The sequence below is a fragment of the Planococcus citri genome, chromosome 5, assembly GCF_950023065.1.
Source record: "Planococcus citri chromosome 5, ihPlaCitr1.1, whole genome shotgun sequence".
In the NCBI taxonomy this organism is placed as follows: Eukaryota; Metazoa; Arthropoda; class Insecta; order Hemiptera; family Pseudococcidae; genus Planococcus; species Planococcus citri.
Window position 1 is genome coordinate 60,476,731 of NC_088681.1, and position 20,063 is coordinate 60,496,793.

The following is a 20,063-nucleotide window of genomic DNA, read 5'->3' on the forward strand; positions in this document are numbered from 1 at the left end:
TTGACCACGGCCCACCTCAAATTTTTTTTGAAAAAAATACATGTTTCAAAAACACACTTGAAAATGCTATTCCCATTTTTGTGTCGAATCATAGTCATCGCTAAAACAGGCAAACAAAGCTAAAAAACGTCATTTTGAGGGGAAAATATGGGGGAGGGGGGGTGAAAATTTTTGTGGGGATACCTCTTATGGATGTTTACAACATACCAAAAAATTAAAAAAATCGGTTCAGTCGCTGGGGCTGAGAAATTTTTTTTTTATTGTAATTTAAAAAAAAGGGGGGTCTCAAAAACGTGGGGGCGGGGGGTCTGAAACTTTCCTGACGGAAGGTGCTCAAGGGTACCCAGTACCCACCTTCCATGCAAATATCAACCCTGAAGCTCTCGGGGGAAAATTCACCATACTTATCCACCTATAGCCTTTTCAGCGGCTGAAATTCATTTCTCGATTTATAGCAAAACCTTGAAAATTCAAATTAGGAACATTTCCCATGAACAAAATTCAAAATTTGATCAAATCAAGATAAAATAAGATGGATGGTATCTAACGGATTTTATTTTGTTGAAAAAAATCACTACTTTTTCACTAAGTACTTTTTTCATTGCCAACCTAATTTTCAGAAAGCTCTGCACTCGACACCCCCTCCTCCCCACACACACACACAAAAATTAGCAAAGACAAATTTTTCACAGGAAAATTTCTAAAATAATTGAATTTTTCAATTTCATTCAAAATTATAGAAAAAAAAACAATACAAATAATCGCATTAATGATTTTTTTTCCATTTTTTCACTGCCTTTTTGACTAAATTACTTTCACTATAATATTAGATTACCCTGAAGAGTGAAGGTAAAATTTCAAGATGACAAAGGAGGACTTGAGCAGGACTTTGGACAGAACATTTTTCAAACACTTTACTTCTCTATGAGGGGGTTAATTTTTCGCTTCTATAAAAATGTCTTTTGGACATTTTGAAATTTTTTTGGAGGGAGAGCAGTGTCAAAAACACTTTTACCATTTCAATTTTTCATTGGCGAGGCATACTGCAGACTTTTTTTGTGGTGGGAGTAGGAGGAGGGGACACACAAATTTGGGGAAAATTGACAATATTTTTACCATCTCAATTTTTCGTTTTGAAATTTTTCAACTTGTTAGCGTTTTATATGAAATTATTATCATACATAGGTACCTTATCAATGCAATAATTATTGCTCTGTCTGGAAAATACAAATCAATATGTCAAAAATTAAGTCTACTTTAATAAACTGAACCAGGCATGAGTAATTCTTTATCGGAGAATTTTGTTCAGATCAGCATCCCCCTTCTAATCTTTTTTAAATATAAAAGTCCAGTTTTCTGATAAAATTTACTTACACTTTTTCCAATTTTTGTTTTTTTGCGGGGGGAGGGGGGTTTGAATGACCAAGTCTCAACAGTTCCCATCATGACATGAAAAAATACAGTATGAATTGAAGTCCTCTCAAGAACTTATGCCACTTCAGTAGAGTTGTTTTCATTGTTTCCTTTTTGTACTCTTTTCAGGATGTCTACAGTTTTCAAAAATTCCAAATTCGCGACTTTTTCGTGACATTTCAAAACTTTTTTTCACGAAGATTTCAGATTTTTACACCAATAAAGTGTCGGTGGGGGGGGAGGGCTTAATCCTCATCAAATTGGCGTCGAATGACTAGACTATTTTTTAAAAAGAAATTATCACACAATTGATTGTAATTTTTTATGTACTTAAGCACGACCAAGTATTCCAGTTTTATGTCGAACACGATGCACGATGCAGGTGCTTTGTAATGGCACAATCACAGAAGATAAGGTCGTAATATGGATGAATGAACATGAAACACACTATTAGTAACTGAAATTATTTTAAAATGAGTCATAAAAAGGTCATAAAATAGAAGAGTATGTATTTATTTATCAGGTATACAATAATGAACTAAAACTAGGTACTTACATAGGTACATAACATAAGCAAAATATTCGTTCATGAAAAATGAAGAACGTATCAATGCACCCCAGCATGCACTCGTAGCTAAAAAATTAACGTAGGTAATGAAATAATAACATTAATAAAACAAACCTAATGTAATACTAAATGTACCTCAAAATCACATTAAAAAAACATTTTAGCTAATCACCACACAGTTTACACATAACTTATTTATTCCGTGTGAAAAAATTAGGTACCAAAATAGTTCTATTTCAATTCATGCAGAACTGCGAGGAAAAAAATAAAAACACAATGGCCAGCCTCAGAGCATTGAATTTCTCAGAGATATCTAATATCTATCCATAACGCTGACAGAATTCAATAAGTTCAAAATGGTTCCGCTTAAATCTTTCAACTTCTTCAGCACTTCCCAACAACCGTAATAAAAAGTGGTCAAAAATAGGATTTTTGAACCTACGCTCGATAAAGTCTCTACGATCGCGAATTTGTAAAATAAACCTTGTCAAAAAACTCATCATCAGAGTGTCTACTAAAATCAAAAAAGCGAATTTCTCGCCTTTTTCTTGCTTTTTTCTTGCTTCCAAAAATGAATTTTCTTACCCCCCTTCAAATTTACGCATCTAGATAATCTTCGCTAACCCCTCTAACCTCCCCCCCTCCCAAACAAAATTTCTCAAAAATTTATTCTTCAAAGCGGAGAAGTGAATTAATTTCTCAAATGAAAAAATAGTAATAAAAAAACGTGATAAAAACAGACGTTGAGGCATGTCTACTGAAGTGAATTCAATTCTATGATGAAAACAGTAACAAAATAAAAAGTTAACTCGAATGCGGATCGAAGTCAGGTTATTTGGGGGAGGGGGTGTATGCTGTATGATGTCATTTTTCCAACAAAAAATAGTTATTTTTCCGAAAAAAATCAAAATTTTAACGTGCTAAATACCAGTGACATATACAACAATTACAGGATCAAACCATAAAAGAGCTTATATTCTTATTTGTGATTGAGGGGAGAGCAAAATCAGAAATTTAGACACGAAAAATGGACATTTTAGGTAGTTTTCAGAAAACTCTTCACAATGAATGATCATTGTATTGAAATGAGGGTGAAATTACAGCTCGAGCGAAGCGAGAGCGAAAATTTGTTGAAAAAATTGGTGTAAAAAACGAAAAAACGACCATTTTGTATGCTTTATTTTACATTTTCAGCGAAGCTCAATAATATCAACAATTTTGAAAAGTTAGTCGTTCTGTTCAGAAAATGAAAAATTTGCACTTTTCAAATGGTTTGGGTATTACCTGGAAATGAAAAATTTCCTATTTAATTTTTGAATTCTTGAAAATTTTGAAAATAGCATCTTGAATGGCCCGAGCGAAGCGAGGGCAAAATTTTTGGAAAATTTTTAATTCGAGAAGTAGAACATCATCAATTTTAACAAAATAAAAACTTAAAATTTTGGTGGGATAACTTCAATTTTTCAGAGATTTTTGATGTGAATTCTTGGAAATTTTCTTGCTTTTCGAAGGAATTTCTACACTATTTTCTAACTTTCTTGCCACCCATGTGAATTTCTCGCCTTTTTCTAACTTTCTTGCCTTTTTCTTGCCAGTAGACACCCTGATCATCCGAATTTTCATCATAAGTACAGTTTGTTCCCACGATAAAAATATATCCGACAACTCCGTTACCGCTTCAAAATCAGAGAATATTACGCGAAGAGGGCTCCCAAATAAGTTTGACATTATAGGTGACCACATCAGTTCAGTTTTGAAAAATTTCGATTCATCGGCGTTGTCGAAGGAATTATCGATAAAAACACTAAATTCTTTAACGTTGCCGAGAATTGCATCGATGAAACGGTTATCTTTGCAGTTAAAAGTTGATCGCAGTAGTCGCTGCTTAAAAATTTTCGCTGTTTGCACTTCGGGACAGTAAAAGTCCACTACATCGTTCAATTCATCGAGCATCCCAGTATTTATTAGTTCGCTACACAAGAGACGCACATTTTCACTTTCAGCTAAAATGTTAGCCTTGAACTGCGCAATTTCTTCTTCATTTGCGAAGCAAAGTTTCATTATTTTATGCAAATCTTTACGTCGGGTGCCTTCGATCAAATAAGGCCAACAGTCGAGCCAAAATGTGCTCCTATCCTCGAAAGTTGCCGATGAGAGAATAATCAATAAAAATCCGACAAAACGTGTGTTACTACTTGAAATCGTACTCATGTTCTCAAATAATCTCGTGTCCCATAAAATATCTTCGGCTATCCATTGTTTTGAATCATCCGCGATACTGTTCCAAATTTCCGAACAATAATACAACCACTTCTGACATTCTTTCGGACACCATTCAAAGTCGAAGGCCCGCTCGAGTTTCAACATTTCGACGACCAATGTTCTGAAAGTACTTTCGTTCATTTTATTTTCAATGAACTTCCACGTTGGTTGAAGGAACCAGCTTGAGTATCAATTTACAACCATACGTATTAACAAATTCATCGAGCTGTTGATCGTTCAGTTTTGATAACACGAACGTAACAAACAATTTCAAATCACAATGGAAAATGTTCGCGGCTTTTTCCATCTGATTTTCAAGAGTTAGAAAATCCCAAAAATACTCAACAGACGGTCTATTTCCAATTATGTGATGGTCAAACATAACTTCCTCAACAGATCTGTTCCTAGAGATAGGGATCTTATCGGTTTCATTTCTGAGACAGCATATCCAATAATACAAATGTGGGAAAAAATCAAATTGAATATTTTTCAAGTCGAAATTCTCACATACAGATGGCCAGATTCGTCTGATATCGTCTTCGAAAAAATACGTGCAAGCTACAGCGAATTTTTCGACCTGAGTAAGGCTTCTGCAAACCATCATGCGTTTCGCTGTTCTCACAAAATCGATGGTGCCATTGTAATCAGCGACGAAATCGTCAAAGACTTTTAAAACTGAATTTTCATGGGTGCGGTGCAATTGGAATATACTTCTGTGACTAACCAGCCAGATATGCAATGAAGGCCCGAATCTCGAGATAAATTTATCGATAACATCATGAAGTACTGATGGCACATTACGGTTGAGCACAGTTTTTGACGTAAATCTTTCTACTATCGTGCTGTTCGTGCACTGTTTGCGTATTTCACGGCGCCAGATTTCCAAGCTAACAACGATGGCTGATAGATCTTTCAACGATACTGGAGTTGGCTGAGCAATATCGTAGACGACAGGCGGTATTTCAGTCATTTCAGTGATTCTTGATTCCGCACAGGCGCAAATTCGAACCTAGAAGAATCGTTACGAGCGAATTAATGCGATGAAACGTGCAGCTGGCGGGATATGATTAAAGAAAATAAAAATAAAAAATATTTCTAATTTTTCCCTGAATTCTCAATATTGATTTAAAGAAGTTTACAAAATAATGAACAAAGTCGGTCAATTATAATCACTCGTTAAAGCGATATTTAATTAGAAGCAAAAACAATTACGAGGGGCAATCAAAAAGTTCCCGGCCGTCGTCCCGTACGGGCGCCCGGAAGCACGTAGCGGGCTGAAATTTTTACCACGCGTAAATCCAACCTTTACGAAGGCGTGGTAAAAATTTCAGCCCGCTACGTGCTTCCGGGCGCCCGTACGGGACGACGGCCGGGAACTTTTTGATTGCCCCTTACACTACAAGTTTACGTGGACTTCCAGAGCCACAGAGTTCCAACCTTCAGAGCGAATTTCATCGACTGAAATTCGTTTCTCGATTTGCAGACAAATTTTGAGAATTCAAATTTGGACCATTTCCGATAAACAAAAATCAAAATTTGATCAAATCAAGATGAAATAACGTGTCTAACAAAATTTCAAAATGAAAAATCAGGACTTAAGCAGGACATTGGGAAGGATATTTTTCAACCACTTTACGACTTCTTTATGAGGGGGCAATTTTTCGCTTTTTTAAAATGTATTCTGAACATTCTACAGTTTTTTTGAAGGAGGAAGGAGGGGGGGGGGGGTCAAAAACACTTTTACCATTTAAATTTTTCATTGGCGAGGCATTCTTTGCAAACACCGCACGACTTTTTTTGTGGGAGGAGGAGGAGGATGAGGAGGAGGAAGAAGAGGAGACACATAAATTTGGGAAAATTTACAATATTTTCAGCATCTCAATTTTTCGTTTTTCAAATTTTTCAACTTTGAACTGTAGTGGGAGAAAATGATTTTCTTCCATCACTTAAGCTGGGAGAAATCTATTTTTGAATTTTTCTACTACCTATACATATACTGGGAGAAATTTATTTCGTCGTAATTCTGTCTCCTAACGTGGGAGAAAATAATCCTATCTCTATATAGGATAGATTTTCTCCAGTCTATTAGGCGAATGAATATTTTTCTGTCCACTTAGCGACGAATATTCGACCATTCTAATGACCATTGATTACGTCAGTGACCAAATGTGACATTTTTCCCAACCTATTTAGTGGTGGTGGCACCTACGACCAATTACAGTCGCGAGATTATCAAATATCGACGATTATACACGATTATAACTTCGTATTTCCAGTAGTGGCGCCAAATTTACCTCCACTTCCGATATATTAACCAATAACAATCAAGTTTTTTACAATTTTCGCCGAATATACGCGAATATGACGTAATACGAGCGCCAGTCGCCTACGTTAGCGCCGCTAGACGCGATATACGCGTGCGCCACTTACCCCACCCAGCTACTGCACGATTTTCGGTTACCGTAGACTATAAATACTCCGATCCGAGACGAAATCATTGGTATTGTTCATTAGCGCCATAGCTATGAATAATATTCACTAACTGGCACACAAGCGCCATAGCTTTGGTTAGCTCTCAATGAGTCATTCTTTAGTCGTTCTTCAAGAATTTGTAATAATCTACATTACAAGTTGTTAGTTGGTAAGTACTACAACTTCCGATGTCTTCATCTTATTTACTTGGATTGATCTGCAGCCCAATCCAAGAGATAAATTTAGATCCAGTACAGTTCGTGTTCAAGTTAAATAGGCAATTTGGTCATACGAAACCTATGATACTAAATGGATCAGACATCCACGACTCGGGCATTTTTGTCGCCATAGACGATTCTTGTCCTTAGCACTGTTTCCATTGAGGATAAGTTAGCGATTTTCGTCTGTCTCGGATCGCTTTCTGACAATTTAGTACAGAGGTAGGCACTTTAGGGCCTTTATTTTTCCTTTTTTTCCCAAATTTCCTTTATTCTGATAAGTTATTCTGATAAGTTTTATTCTGATAAGTTCTCCCTTTTCCCAATAAAAATCCCTTTATTCTGATAAGTTATTCTGATAAGTTCTCCCTTTTCCCAATAAAAATCCCTTTATTTTGATAAGTTATTCTCATAAGTACACAAATCAAAAAGGACAATTTTGTATCAAAATGTCCACAATTTTCTCTTGGAATTATAATATATAAGTTATTATACGAGTTCCTTTCTTATTTATCGACGATTGTCGAATTGTCGAATTATTATTCTTGGTATATCATTCCATCTACGACAAAAGTAAGTATTTCCACGAATAAAGTAAGTATTTCTACAGTATGAGTAAATATGGCATTTTGGCGTTTAAGACTGTGCGTGTTCGTGAACTGCACGAAGTATCGTATCCCCACGAAAATATAAATAAATTTAAATATTCCGGTGGGAATTAGGAATAATTCCTCGTCCGCGATTCATACGACCCTAAGATTATACACTGAGCTATCATACGAATCGCGAGAGATATTAATTATATGCACACGACTACATCCATTAGAACCAGGAGAGTGCATAATATGATATCCAGTACTTACACCAAAGTGGATATGAGGTTATTAGTTACAATTAAGTTGTGTATTGTCGACCCTCATATCTTCAAAGAAATCAGAAATTTTCCAGGGAAAATTTCTGGGAAATTCTAAAAGTCAAAAACTTCTAAACCTCAAAACGAAAAAATTTTCTGAATTTTTTGTTTTATGGTAGTTTTTGAGTTTTTCCAGTTTTTTCTCCCACCACAGAACGTTTTTCATGAAATTATTAGAATAGGTACCTCTACCTACCTACTTTTTCAACGTATAATTGCTCCGAAAAGATACAATCAACACATATGTGCATCAAAAATTAGGCCAACTTTGAAAAGCGAAATGAGCCATAATATTTTTCCGCAAAATTCGCTCAGGCATGAAATCCACTATTTAATTTTTTTTTAGTGACTTTAGTGACTGAAAAATAGCAAAAAAGTGACCAAAGTTTTGAGAAATGAGAGCAAAGTATATATTTTGTTAGTCGGAGAGGCCGCATAAGGATCTATTGCAACCCCCCCCCCCCGGTCGATCTTCAGGGACAACTTTTTTCTTAAAGGGGGAGTCCTAAGGAAGATTTCTAGCCCTTGTCCTAAAAAAAAGTAGCCCTACTTTCAAAATGGCGGCCATTTTGAGTGACAGGTCAGCCAAAATCGCAGATTTTGCGTTCCAACATTGATCTTGAACGAAATTTTTTAAACCTAAAATTTCATCAAATGGAATTGGAAAGCCGAAACTTATTCTGCAAACTAATTTGAATACGCTATGAAGTCGACTGCAGGTGGATTTCAAGTCGTTTTGTAGTCTCCAGCGACATTTTGAAAATTACTTAGTAGATTTTTGAAACTCGAAATTTCCCAAAATTTCATCAAATGGAGATGGAAAGCCAAAATTCATTCTGTAAACTAATTTCAATACGCTACGAAGTCGATTGCTAGTGGGTTTTAAGTCGTTTTGGAGCCTCCAGCGACTTTTTGAAAAGTTGTATGGCGTTTTTTTGGAAAATTGAAACTTCCACAAAGTAGCTGGAAGCTTCATTTGATAAAATGTTGTGGGAATTTAAAGTTTCAAAGATCTGATGACTCCAGTAATTTTCAAAAAATCGCTGGAGGCTCCAAAACGACTTGAAATCCACCTGCAGTCGACTTCGTAGCGTATTGAAATTATGTAGTTCGCAGAATAAATTTCGGCTTTCCAACTTCATTTTTGATGAAATTTTAGGAAATCTGGAGTTTCAAAAATCGGCTGGAGGGTCCAGAACTGCTCAAAACGGGTTGAAATAGTTTCCAATCGATTTGGCGTTTTGAAAATAGGGTGTACCCCAAATTTCAGCTTTCTTGGTCAATTTGGTAACATTTTGATTTTTTCCCTGGTTTTGGCTTGAATTTGATTTTCAAGAATCCACCAAAAATCGAAAAAAGCACTGTAGCACCTGAAATTCTGACATGTGATAAGTTTTTGCTTGATCTTTCGATCTACTTTTGTATGGTTAAGAAAATATCGGCTCTATCCAATCACATCGTCTTACATTTTCAATGTTGAACAGTTGATTTTTAATTTTTTTTTAAATGATAATTCTGAAAGATTTTAATGAAAAATATTGATCATTTCCTAAAATTTTGCACTTTTTCGCACCCGTCCCTCCTAATTTGAAAAAAAAAACGAGTTTTCTGATGAAATTCAGAATACTTACACTTTTTTCATGTTGGGCGGGGGGAGGGGTTGGCGAAGGGATTTTTAAATGATCAAATCTCATCGGTTTCCTTTTTTTTTTTTTTTGAAAATTTTTCAACATTCTTCCAGCCATTTTCAAAAAAAACCACTTTTTTCGGTATCACCTGTCTGGTCGTTAAAAATTCAAAAATTCGTACTTCTTTGGTACCTTCTTTTTTCGCATTTTCAAGAAATTTCGTATCATACACATCTTATTGCCCTCTTTCCCCCTTCCAAACCCAAAAATTGTTTTCAAGTGTCAACCAATTCTTAAAAAATTATTACAAGCGTGCGAATTTTTTGAAGATATTTTTCTCGAAGTAGGTGCATTGAATACTCTTCCCCCTTCCTCTTCGCTCTCTTCGCAAAAGTAAAGCTACAGCTTTTCAACAGCATTTCCAATTTTTTGAGGAAAAAAAACCACAGATTGAAACTTTTTAGATTTGAATAGGTAATAATATATTATGGTTTTCAAAAGAATTCAATTCTGAAAAAGCAAACGAGGGCAAACAAATTCGAAAATTTACTTTCAAAAGCATAATTTCCAATGTAAAACTAAAATGGCTAATTTACACTGAAACAAACCTAACTCTTGCCGGAGACTCCAGATCGACTCGAAAATGGTTGCATTCAATTAAGAGGGAGAGGGATCGATTTCAGTATGCCAATCAAATTCAAGATTTTCATCTAATGGTTTAAAATTTTGTATGAAAACCTAACTAGGTAGGTTCGTGGTCGTAGTAAACAGGCAATTTCAGTCATTTTCAAAAATTCGCCAAAAATGAACTTTGTAGTAGCTGAAAGTTTGGTTTTGGTATGTGAGTGACATGAACCGTCAATGGGCCAAATTTCAGCTAAATTCAGAACGAAGTTTGCACAAATTTTCGCCACACTTTGACAATTTCAACAAAAAAGAGAATGAACAGATGATACTTTTTCGTTAATTTTGGGCAATTTTTCAAAGGCAATGACATTTTTAGTAATTTTGCTCAGAAGTGAACTATGTAAAAATTTAAAAAAAAAACAAAAACAAAAAAACGAGAAATTCATATTTACCTACAACATTTTTTTTTAAAAATTGAGAATTTTTGAAAATGGCCAAAAATCAAAACTTATTGCAATTTTAGCAAATAACGAGACTTATTTTTTGAAAATTTTATTAAGAAGTGAGGGTTCTTGTCGATCTTGAGCAAAAAGTAATACATTGACAGTTAAAGTTGAAATCAGGGCTTTTTGAAGAATTGTTAGCAAAAAAATGATATCTTCTTTTTTGCAATTTTTGCCGAACAGTATTATCGTTGTTTTCAGATTTTCACCCAATATGGTGAGGGGGGGGTGCACGCACGGAATTCCATCTACATACTTCAAGTTGAACTTTACAAGATCGACAGGAAGATATTGCAAAAATGAACAAAGCATCTTTCCCACTACGAAGAGATTGGGAGCAGAGTACCTAATAGGAGTTTTTTTTAGTCGTTTTCTATTTACTCGTATTTATTTATCGCGCATACAAATGAACTAAAACTAAGCACATAAACAGAATATTTATTCATGAAAAAAAAACAGCTAAAAATGACTCAAAATTAACCTTAAAGTAGGTATTAGAAACCTCTCCACCGCTTGCAGAATTCTATACACAATAGGTCTGTCTGAATCTATCAACTTTTTCAGCACATCCTCCCAACAACCATAATAAAAACTGCTCGAAAACAGGTGTTTCAAACCTACGTTCGTCGAAATCTCCATCTTCGCGATTTTTTAAAATAAATTCCGTCAAGCAACTCATCATCCGCATTTTTATCGCACGTACGGTTTGTTCGGTCGAGACGAATGTATCCACTAATTTCATCGACCCTTCAATAACCGAAGGATGCAACGAGCAGGGATAACGCGATAAAACGTATTGATTTGCAAATGACAACATGAGCTGATTCTTGAAATCAGTCGATTGATAATTACTATCGAAAGTAACGTCGATAAATACACTAAATTCGTCGACTCTTTCGACAAGCGAACGAGTAAACCGGTAATTTTGCATGATAAAAGTTGATCGCAAAAGCTGCAGCTTGTAATCTTTTGCTGCTTCAACTTCGGGCCAATAAAAGTCCACTAAATCGTTCAATTCTTCGAACATGCCAAAACTTAATAGCTTGCTACACACGTTACTCACATTTTCACTTTTTGCTAAAACGCTGCCCTTGAACTGGGCAATTTCTTCTGAGTTTTCGAAGCAAAGTTTCATTATTCGAAGCAAATCTTCACTTCGGGTGCCTTCGACCAAATGAGGCCAACATTCTCGCCAAAATGTGCTTCTCTGCTCGAAAGTGGCCGATGAAAGAATAAGCAATAAAAATCCAACGAAACGTCTGCTGCATTGAAACAAATCCTCCATTTCAAATAATTTTGTGTTGGATAAGATATCTTCGACTATCGAATGTTTTAAATTAGTCGGGATACTGTTCCAAATTAGCGAACAATAATGCAACCAATTCTGAGGTTCTCTCGAACACCCTTCGAAGGCCGAGGTCTGCTCGATTTTCAACATTTCGACGACCAATGTTCTGAAAGTACTATCGTTCATTTTATGTCGAATGAACTTCCACGTTGGTAGAAAGAACCAGTTGTCACGGAGACGATCGTTTAGCATTTTGAGAATCAGTTTACAACCATTTGTATTTACAAATAAACCGAGCTGTTCATCGTTCAATTTCGGTAACACAAACGTAACAAACAACTTCACATCACGCCTGTAAATGTCTATGGCTTTTCTCATTCGATTTTCCACAGATACACGATTCCAGAAATACTCCAGCGATGGTCTATTCTCAACCATGCGATGGTCAAACATAACTTCATCAACAGATCTGTTCCGCAGACAAGGTATCCTATTCCATTCATTCTTGAAATGGCAAATCCAGTAAAACAATTGCGGCAGTTCATCAAAATCCATACTATTCAAGTCAAAACTCTCACATACAGATGGCCAAATTCGTCTGATTTCCTCTTTGAAAAAATATGTGCAAGCTATTGCGAATTTTTCGACCTCACTGAGTCTATCACAAACCATCATGCGTTTCGCCGTTCTCACATAATCGATAGTGCCACAGTAATCAGCGATGAAATTGTCGAAGACTTCCAAAACTGAATTTTCGTCTTTGCTGTGCAATTGGAATATACTCTCGTGAGTAACCCGCCAGTAAAACAACGAAGGCCCGAATCTTGGGATAAATTTATCGATAACATCGTAAATTACTGATGGCAAATCACGGTCGAGCACGGTTTTTGACGAGATATCCAACGTGAGCGGAGTAAATCTTTCTATCGTGCTGTTCGTGCGATGTTTGCGTATTTCATTGCTCCAGATTTCCAGGCTAACGGTGATGGCTGATAGATCTTTCAACGATACTGGAGTTGGCTGAGCAATATCGTATACGACAGGCACTATTTCAGCCATTTTGATGATTATTCATTCCGCACAGGCACGAATTCGAACCTAGATTCGTAACGAGCGAATTAACGAGATGAAGCGTGCAGCTGCAGGTGGGATACGAATCTTCTTATTATAGTCAAGACCAGCTTCAAAAAAATCAATTGCTAAGCATTTTAAAATTGTTTGGGTTTGATTAGATTAGGTTGGTTTCAAATTCAAAATTGGTCAAGTTGGTGGTTTAAATATTAAAACCTTACGACTTTGGCAAATGTAGATGGTTTTATGTTTTTTTAAACATATTTTTCTCAACACCACAATACATTATTAAAAAATTCAAAAACAGAAAATTGAAAACCCAATAGGGGAGGGTCAATTCATTTTTTAATAAAACTATCCCTCAGGATCCTTTTAGAAATCTTTCAATATCTGATCATCCAAATAGGAACAAATTCAAATTTTAAAATTGTTTGGGGTTGATTAGATTAGGCTGGTTTTGAATTCTGAATTGGGCATGGGCAAGTTCGATTTTTCATTTTTTTTGTTGATATTTTTCAACTTGGAGGGTTTCATACAAGAAAAGCATCATCATTTGGAGGACCAAAAATGAAAAATTTTCAATAACTTTCTATAGACATCAAATCATTTAGGGATCCAACCAACGAAGGTTGTTTCTAGAAAAGGGGGTCATGTAGAACAATGTGGAAATGAGATATTTTCAAAAAAATTCCCCCGACTTTGATATTTTAAACCTACTCATTTTGATGATTTTTTCAACGTTGAGGGGGTCCTTAGGTCCTTACATGAGGGGGCAATTGGTTTGAAGATTGAAAGTTATCTAAAAAAATATAACGTCTCAACCATTTGTGGAATTTGAAAAACACAAAATTTTTGAGATTGAAAAGTTTTTAAAAATTGAATTTTTTTGGAAAATGAAAATTAAAAAAAATTCAAACGGGAATCAATTCGAATTTTAAAATTGTTTGGGTTTGATTAGATTCTTGGTTGATTTTAAATTCAAAATTGGGCAAGTTCGTGATTTAAATTTTAAAACCTTACGGGTTTGGCAAATGTATTTGTAGATCAGAGTGGTCCTTATTTTTGAAGTTGGGATTTTTTCCGCTCCCACCCTCCAAAGTGGTGACCTCGAGTGAGAAAATAATTCCCTTTTTTTTAATTTTCAAAAAATTCGGGCTGCGGTGGGCCCCTCAATTTTCAAAAATTTGAAAAAAAACCAATTCATTCTGGGGTGGGGGTCAGCTTGGTTTTCATGGGAGGGGGATAAAATCGTCATGAGGGTCTATTTTACTCAGAAGGGACCTTTTGGAGACGATGGAACTCGAAATTTTAAAATTTTTAACATTTTTCTTTGAATTGTTTTTTTTTCAAATTTTTGAAAATTGAGGGGCCCACCGCAGCCCGAAATTTTGGAAAATGGAAAAAATAAAAAATAGGGAATCATTTTCTCACCCGAGGTCACCACTTTGTAGGTTGGGAGAAGGAAAGACCAAAAACAACTGACTTTAGGACATACCACATAATATACGAATTTCAGCTATTTGGGGGGGGGTCAGCTTGGTTTTGATGGGAGGGGGCTAAAATCGCCATGAGAGTCTATTTTACTCCAGAAGGACCTTCTAGAGATGATGGAACTCAAAATTTTGAAATTTTAAACATTTTTCTTTGAATTAGATTTTTTTAGATTTTTGAAAATTGAGGGGACCACCGCGCCGCAGCCCGAATTTTTCGAAAATGGAAAAAATAAAAAATAGAGAATCATTTTCTCACCCGAGGTCACCACTTTAGGGGGTGAAAGCGGAAAAAATCGCACATTTTTTTTGCCATGTAGTTGAGGACCACCCTATTGTAGATAGTAGTTTTACTTATCATTTGCTTTCAATTTTCAAAATTTGATAGAATAACATGGGTAAGTAGATATTTAGACAATTTTTACATATTTTTAAAAACTTTTCAAATACTTATTTTAAAAAAAATAAAATATGGAGGAGGGGGAGGGGAAGAGAGGACTCCCAACACAAATTATTTTGGAATTTGGGAGTAAATGAGAAAATGACGAATTATTTTTTTCATAGAATTCAACAACTTCGAGAGGGGAGGGGGAGCGCAAATTGCGTTTATAAAATATATCATTCACTGTGTCAGGCATCATCAGATACTTCATACTTAAGTGAGTCAGAAAATGAGCATGCTTTGCCAACTAATGAGGCTGATGCGTTTTTTTGGTCATTCGTGTCATCGATTTTGTATCAAAAAATCAACTTCGGAAGGTGAAAATTTGGTGCTGAGGTGTTAGTGACGTGAATTTTCAGTGAAACGAATTTGAATTAAATCCAAAATGAGATTTTCGCTTTTGCTAAAAGGCGAGATTATTGTCACACTTCGACTGTTTCAGCAAAAGGGGAACTTTTTGACAATTTTATTTTAAAAAATGGTATCTACCTACTATTTTGGTATTTTTGTCACACAAACGAGGTTTTTGGGCAATTTTTGAAAAAAATGACAATTTTTGGCCATTTTGCTCCAAAGCGAAAGTTTTTATTTACCTACCTTCCTTTTGAAAAAGCGAGAATTTTTGAAAAATTTTGACAAAAAGGTAAATTTTTAGGATTTTAGCAAACAGCGAGACCTTTTTCGGTAATTTCGTTAAAAAGCGAGGACTCTGGTCAATTATCGACAAAAATCAATATCTACTTTGACATAGGAATTAAACATTTTCAAAAAAAAAAATTATTTTCATTCAACCCACCGATTTTACATATTTAATTTTTTTTTTAATACGAGTAGATGATAAAATTCCAGAAATTTATACTTTGGAAACTTGGGAAAACTCTCTAGAAAGTTGCTGGAAATTATCGTGCTTCGAAAAAATGTCAAGTTTGAAAATGTAATATATCATGCTTACAACCAATACAACTTCTACGAATGAATGAATGAATCAATGAATCAATGAATGAGAATCTGTACTACCTACACTATTAGTAATTTAAATTCTAAAGAAAAAGAGTCATAAATAATCATGAAAACAGAAGTAGGTAAGTATATATTTAATTTATTTATCGCGTACACAAATGAACTAAAACTAAGTACGTAGTTAGTTATATAAACAAAATATTCGTTCATGAAAAATGAAAACAGGATTAGTGTACCTCTGTATGCACTCGTAGTTGAAAATTAACGGTAGTATAGTATGATAACATACGTAATAACACAAACTTAATGTACTAAAAAACAAAAAAAAAGTTTTAGTGTGTGCAAATTATTAAAAACCCAGCTAAAAATAAGACCAAAGAAATCTCAACGTATTTAAAAATCTAAAAAGCCCAATTAACCGGAACAATTCTACATGATCAGCTTCTAAAAATAACCAAATAGTTAAATTTCAAAACACAGTGTCAGTTTCAAGACATTGAATTTCGTAGAGAAATCTCTCAACGCTGACAGAATCCTATATAACATAAGTCTGCCTAAGTCTTTCAACTTCTTCGGCACTTCCCAACAACCACAATAAAAATTGGCCAAAACCAGGTGTTTTGAGGTGACGGTCGTGATAAAATCGATAATTACGACCACCAGTTGAACTAAACCGCGTCAAATAATTAATAATACCCATTTTTATCACACGTACAGTTTCCTCCGTCGAAACAAATGTGTCCACTAATTTCATAAACTTTTCAAAAGAGGGATACAAGAAGAAGGGATAATCCGATAGAGCGCCTTGGGCTGCAAGAGTTGACATAAGTTGATTCTTAAAATCTGCCGATTGATCGTTATTGTCGAAAGTACCGTCGATAAATATACTAAATTCGTCAACACGTTGGAAAAGGGTAGGAGTCAAACGGCTATCTTCTCCGAGAAAAGATGATTGCAAAAGCTGCAGCTTGAATCTTTTCGCTGCCTCAACATCGGGCCAGCAAAAATCCACTAAATCGTTCAGTTCGTCGAACATCCCAAAACTTAATAGTTCCCTACACCATCTACGCATATCTGTATTTACAGCAATTATGTTTCCCATGAATTGAGTAATTTCATCTTCATTTTCAAAACAGAGTTCCCTTATGCGTTTCAAATCATCTATTCGAACACATTTGAACAAATTAAGCCAACCGTCGCGCCAAAATGTGCTTCTCTGCTCAAAAGTGGCCGATGAAAGAATAAGCAATAAAAATCCGACGAAATGTCCGTTCTTGCATGTATCCGCACACCGTAAACAGTTCATCTGAGAAAAGCCCCCGTTGGATAAAATATCTTCGACTATCGATCGTTTCACATTAGTCGGAATACCGTTCCAAATTTCCGAATAACAATGCAACCAATTCTGTGGTAATCTCGAACTCCATCCTACCCCCGACTTCAGCTCGAGTCTCAACATTCCGATGACCAATGTTTTAAAAGTACTTTCATTCATTTTATTTTTTATAAAATTCCACGTTGGTTGAACGAACCACCTGCAACGCAGACGATCGTTTAGAAGATTCATTATTAATTTACAACCGTCTGTATTAATAAACTCATCGAGCTGATGATCGTTCAGTTTTGACAGCACGAACGTAACTAACAATTTCTTATCGTTAGTGTTTTTGGCTTTTCTCATTTGGTTCTCTAGAGATACACGACCCCAAAAATACTCGAAAGATGGTTTATTCTCAAACATGTGGTGGTCAAGCATAACTTCGTCAACAGATCTGTTTCTATTGGTAGTTCTAGGTATCTTATCCCTTTCATTTCTGAGGCAGCATATCCAATAATACAATTGCGGGCATTTGCTAAATCTGATACTATCCGAGTCGAAACTCTGGAATACAGAGGGCCAGATTCGTCTGATATCGTCTTCGAAAAAATAAGTACAAGCTATAGCAAATTTTTCTTCCAGACTAAATCTGTCACAGTCCATCATGCGTTTCGCTGTTCTCACATAATCGATGGTGCCATTGTAATCAAAGACGAAGTCGTCGAAGACTTCCAAAACCGAGTTTTGATGTGTGCGGTGTAAGTGAAATGTCGTTCTGTACTGGCTAGACAGCCATGTCGTCGCTGATGGTCCAAATCTTGGCATGTATTTGTCTATAACATTGTAAATTACTGGCAGCAAACCCGGGGGTAATACAGAATTTGAAGAGATATCCCAAGAGGATGAAAAAAATCTGTCTACTGAGTTGCTCCTGCGACGTTCCTGTAATTCATGGCGCCAGATTTCCAGGCTTACTGCGATTGCAGACAGGTCTTTCAACGGTACTGGAGTCGGTTGAGCAATATCATATACGACAGGCATTATTTCATCCATTTCTGAAATTCTTGATTCTGTACACGTACAAATTCAAACCTGGAATCGTAACGAGCGAATTAGTTCGATGAAGCGAGCAGCTAGCCAAAAGTTATAACTGGTAAGGAAAATAAAATAAGGTTTGTTCTGGGCCAAATAAAAAAAAATTTGTTCAGGATTCCCCAAAATTGACTGTTTAATCGTGATGCTTTCCAGCAGAGAGGTTTTAACACGAAAGCAATCATTCAACTACAATAATGGGGGATCAGGGATCATTTCATGTCCAATCAGCCTGATTTTGGGTTTAGGTATACCGATTTCGCTCAAAATTCTCGCTGTCATTAGCTCCTCAACACTACTTCGAACAGCAGAAGTAAGGTTTTTTCTCGTCGTGATGTCCAACTTTGAAGTATATTTACTCAGTGCAGGGCCATTCCACGTCAATTTGACCAAGAACAAGCAGGGGGGGGGGGGGGTCGGCATGTTTTTGGAAATTTTTCCTATGGAAAGAACTTCCGAAGAGATGACCACTGGAGCAAATCACAGCCCTCTAGCGCTTTTTTCAAGGCTCCTAGGGGGTGTCCAAGTTTTCGGTGAACCTGAATTATCATCCATTTCAGCAGTGGATAACTCGATAACCGCGATACCTACCAAAATGAAACTTTTTCCAATAGTTAGGGGGTTTGAAAGGCTTTTCGGCGATATAATAAAAATCAGTGTTGCCACTTTCTGACGTACGAAAAATCAGCTCGAAAAGTTTCAAAACGTGGTTTTCATATCGTTCGCATTCTCAAAAATCTGGATAAAAATATATTATGGACAACTTTTCATGCTGAACAACATATTAAAAAATTGGGATGGTGCCACGTTGCAAAGTTGATTTAAAAAATGTTAAGTTTGCGAAAAAATGCGATTTATGGATTTAAAACATGAAAAAAAGTTTTGAAGGTGAAGTTTGACATAGGGTAGATTGGCCTCACTGCCGAAGGTAGTGTTTATTTTACTGACCCCTTATATTGAAAATATTGGGAATGTGTGTAAATTATTAAGAAATAGGAAAATCTCGCATTCTTCTGTACTTTACATACATGACATCAGGTTGTTGTCCGAACCCTCCCAATTAAAGAGTTCGCGACAAGGACGATAGAACGACAGATTTATGATGTCTCTACTTTAGCAACGTATGTGGCGGCATTCCCCCCCCCCCCCTGTGACAGGTCAATTAATCAATGATCTCGCTACTTGCGTCGTGATGACATTTATGATCGAAGATAGCGTTTAAGATGATTATTTATGAGCTCTGTACTTGTACATTGCAATTCTCACGCATTGCACATATACCACCACTCTTAAGGGGTTGGGATTTTGCTGCTATGTACGTCTTTATATTAGAGATTTCTTGAGAAAAATCCTCAGTTGTATTTATGGAGTTGTACTACAAAAGTCGTATTTCTTCAATTGTATCTAAAAGTTGTATTTTAGAAATTATATCATACACTTGGTTTTGGCAAATACGCGTATGTTAGCTGGTTCCTTGTCGCCTGTTAATATAATGGATCGTGGATGCGCCCCCAGGGGAGGCCACAATCGAGCAATGGTTATTTGTACCCTCTTCTAGCGAGGTAATTCAATTTGTTTTATTATATTGATCGATCCTGTGATCGATAAATACTAAATAGTAACTTTTTTGGTAGTTCGTTATGTTCCGCGGCATATTCGGATTATGCAAAGTGCTACGTGCAGTCTCGTTTAGTTAAGTTCCATCGATGCCTTTAGTATTGGGGAGGCCACCGATAGAGATGGAAAAAAGTGTATAGTGTTCTGTAAGTAGTAATATGTGTATACTATTTAATTATAA

The 20,063-nt window shown here is 35.8% G+C and overlaps 1 protein-coding gene across 3 annotated transcripts in view; it reads right to left on the reverse strand.

The window, feature by feature from the left end:
* Positions 1-20,063, reverse strand: part of LOC135847616 (uncharacterized) — a 170,838-nt gene that overhangs the window by 9,661 nt on the left and 141,114 nt on the right. Inside the window, exon 3 of one of the 3 annotated variants that reach the window (XM_065367237.1) lies at positions 15,975-18,265. The exons of the other annotated variants lie outside the window; for them this stretch is intronic. Coding sequence (XP_065223309.1) covers positions 16,391-18,226 — 1,836 coding nt within the window. The 5' untranslated portion in view covers positions 18,227-18,265 and the 3' untranslated portion in view covers positions 15,975-16,390. Of the gene's footprint in view, positions 1-15,974; positions 18,266-20,063 lie in introns of those variants that run through there. 3 annotated transcript variants of the gene reach the window in all.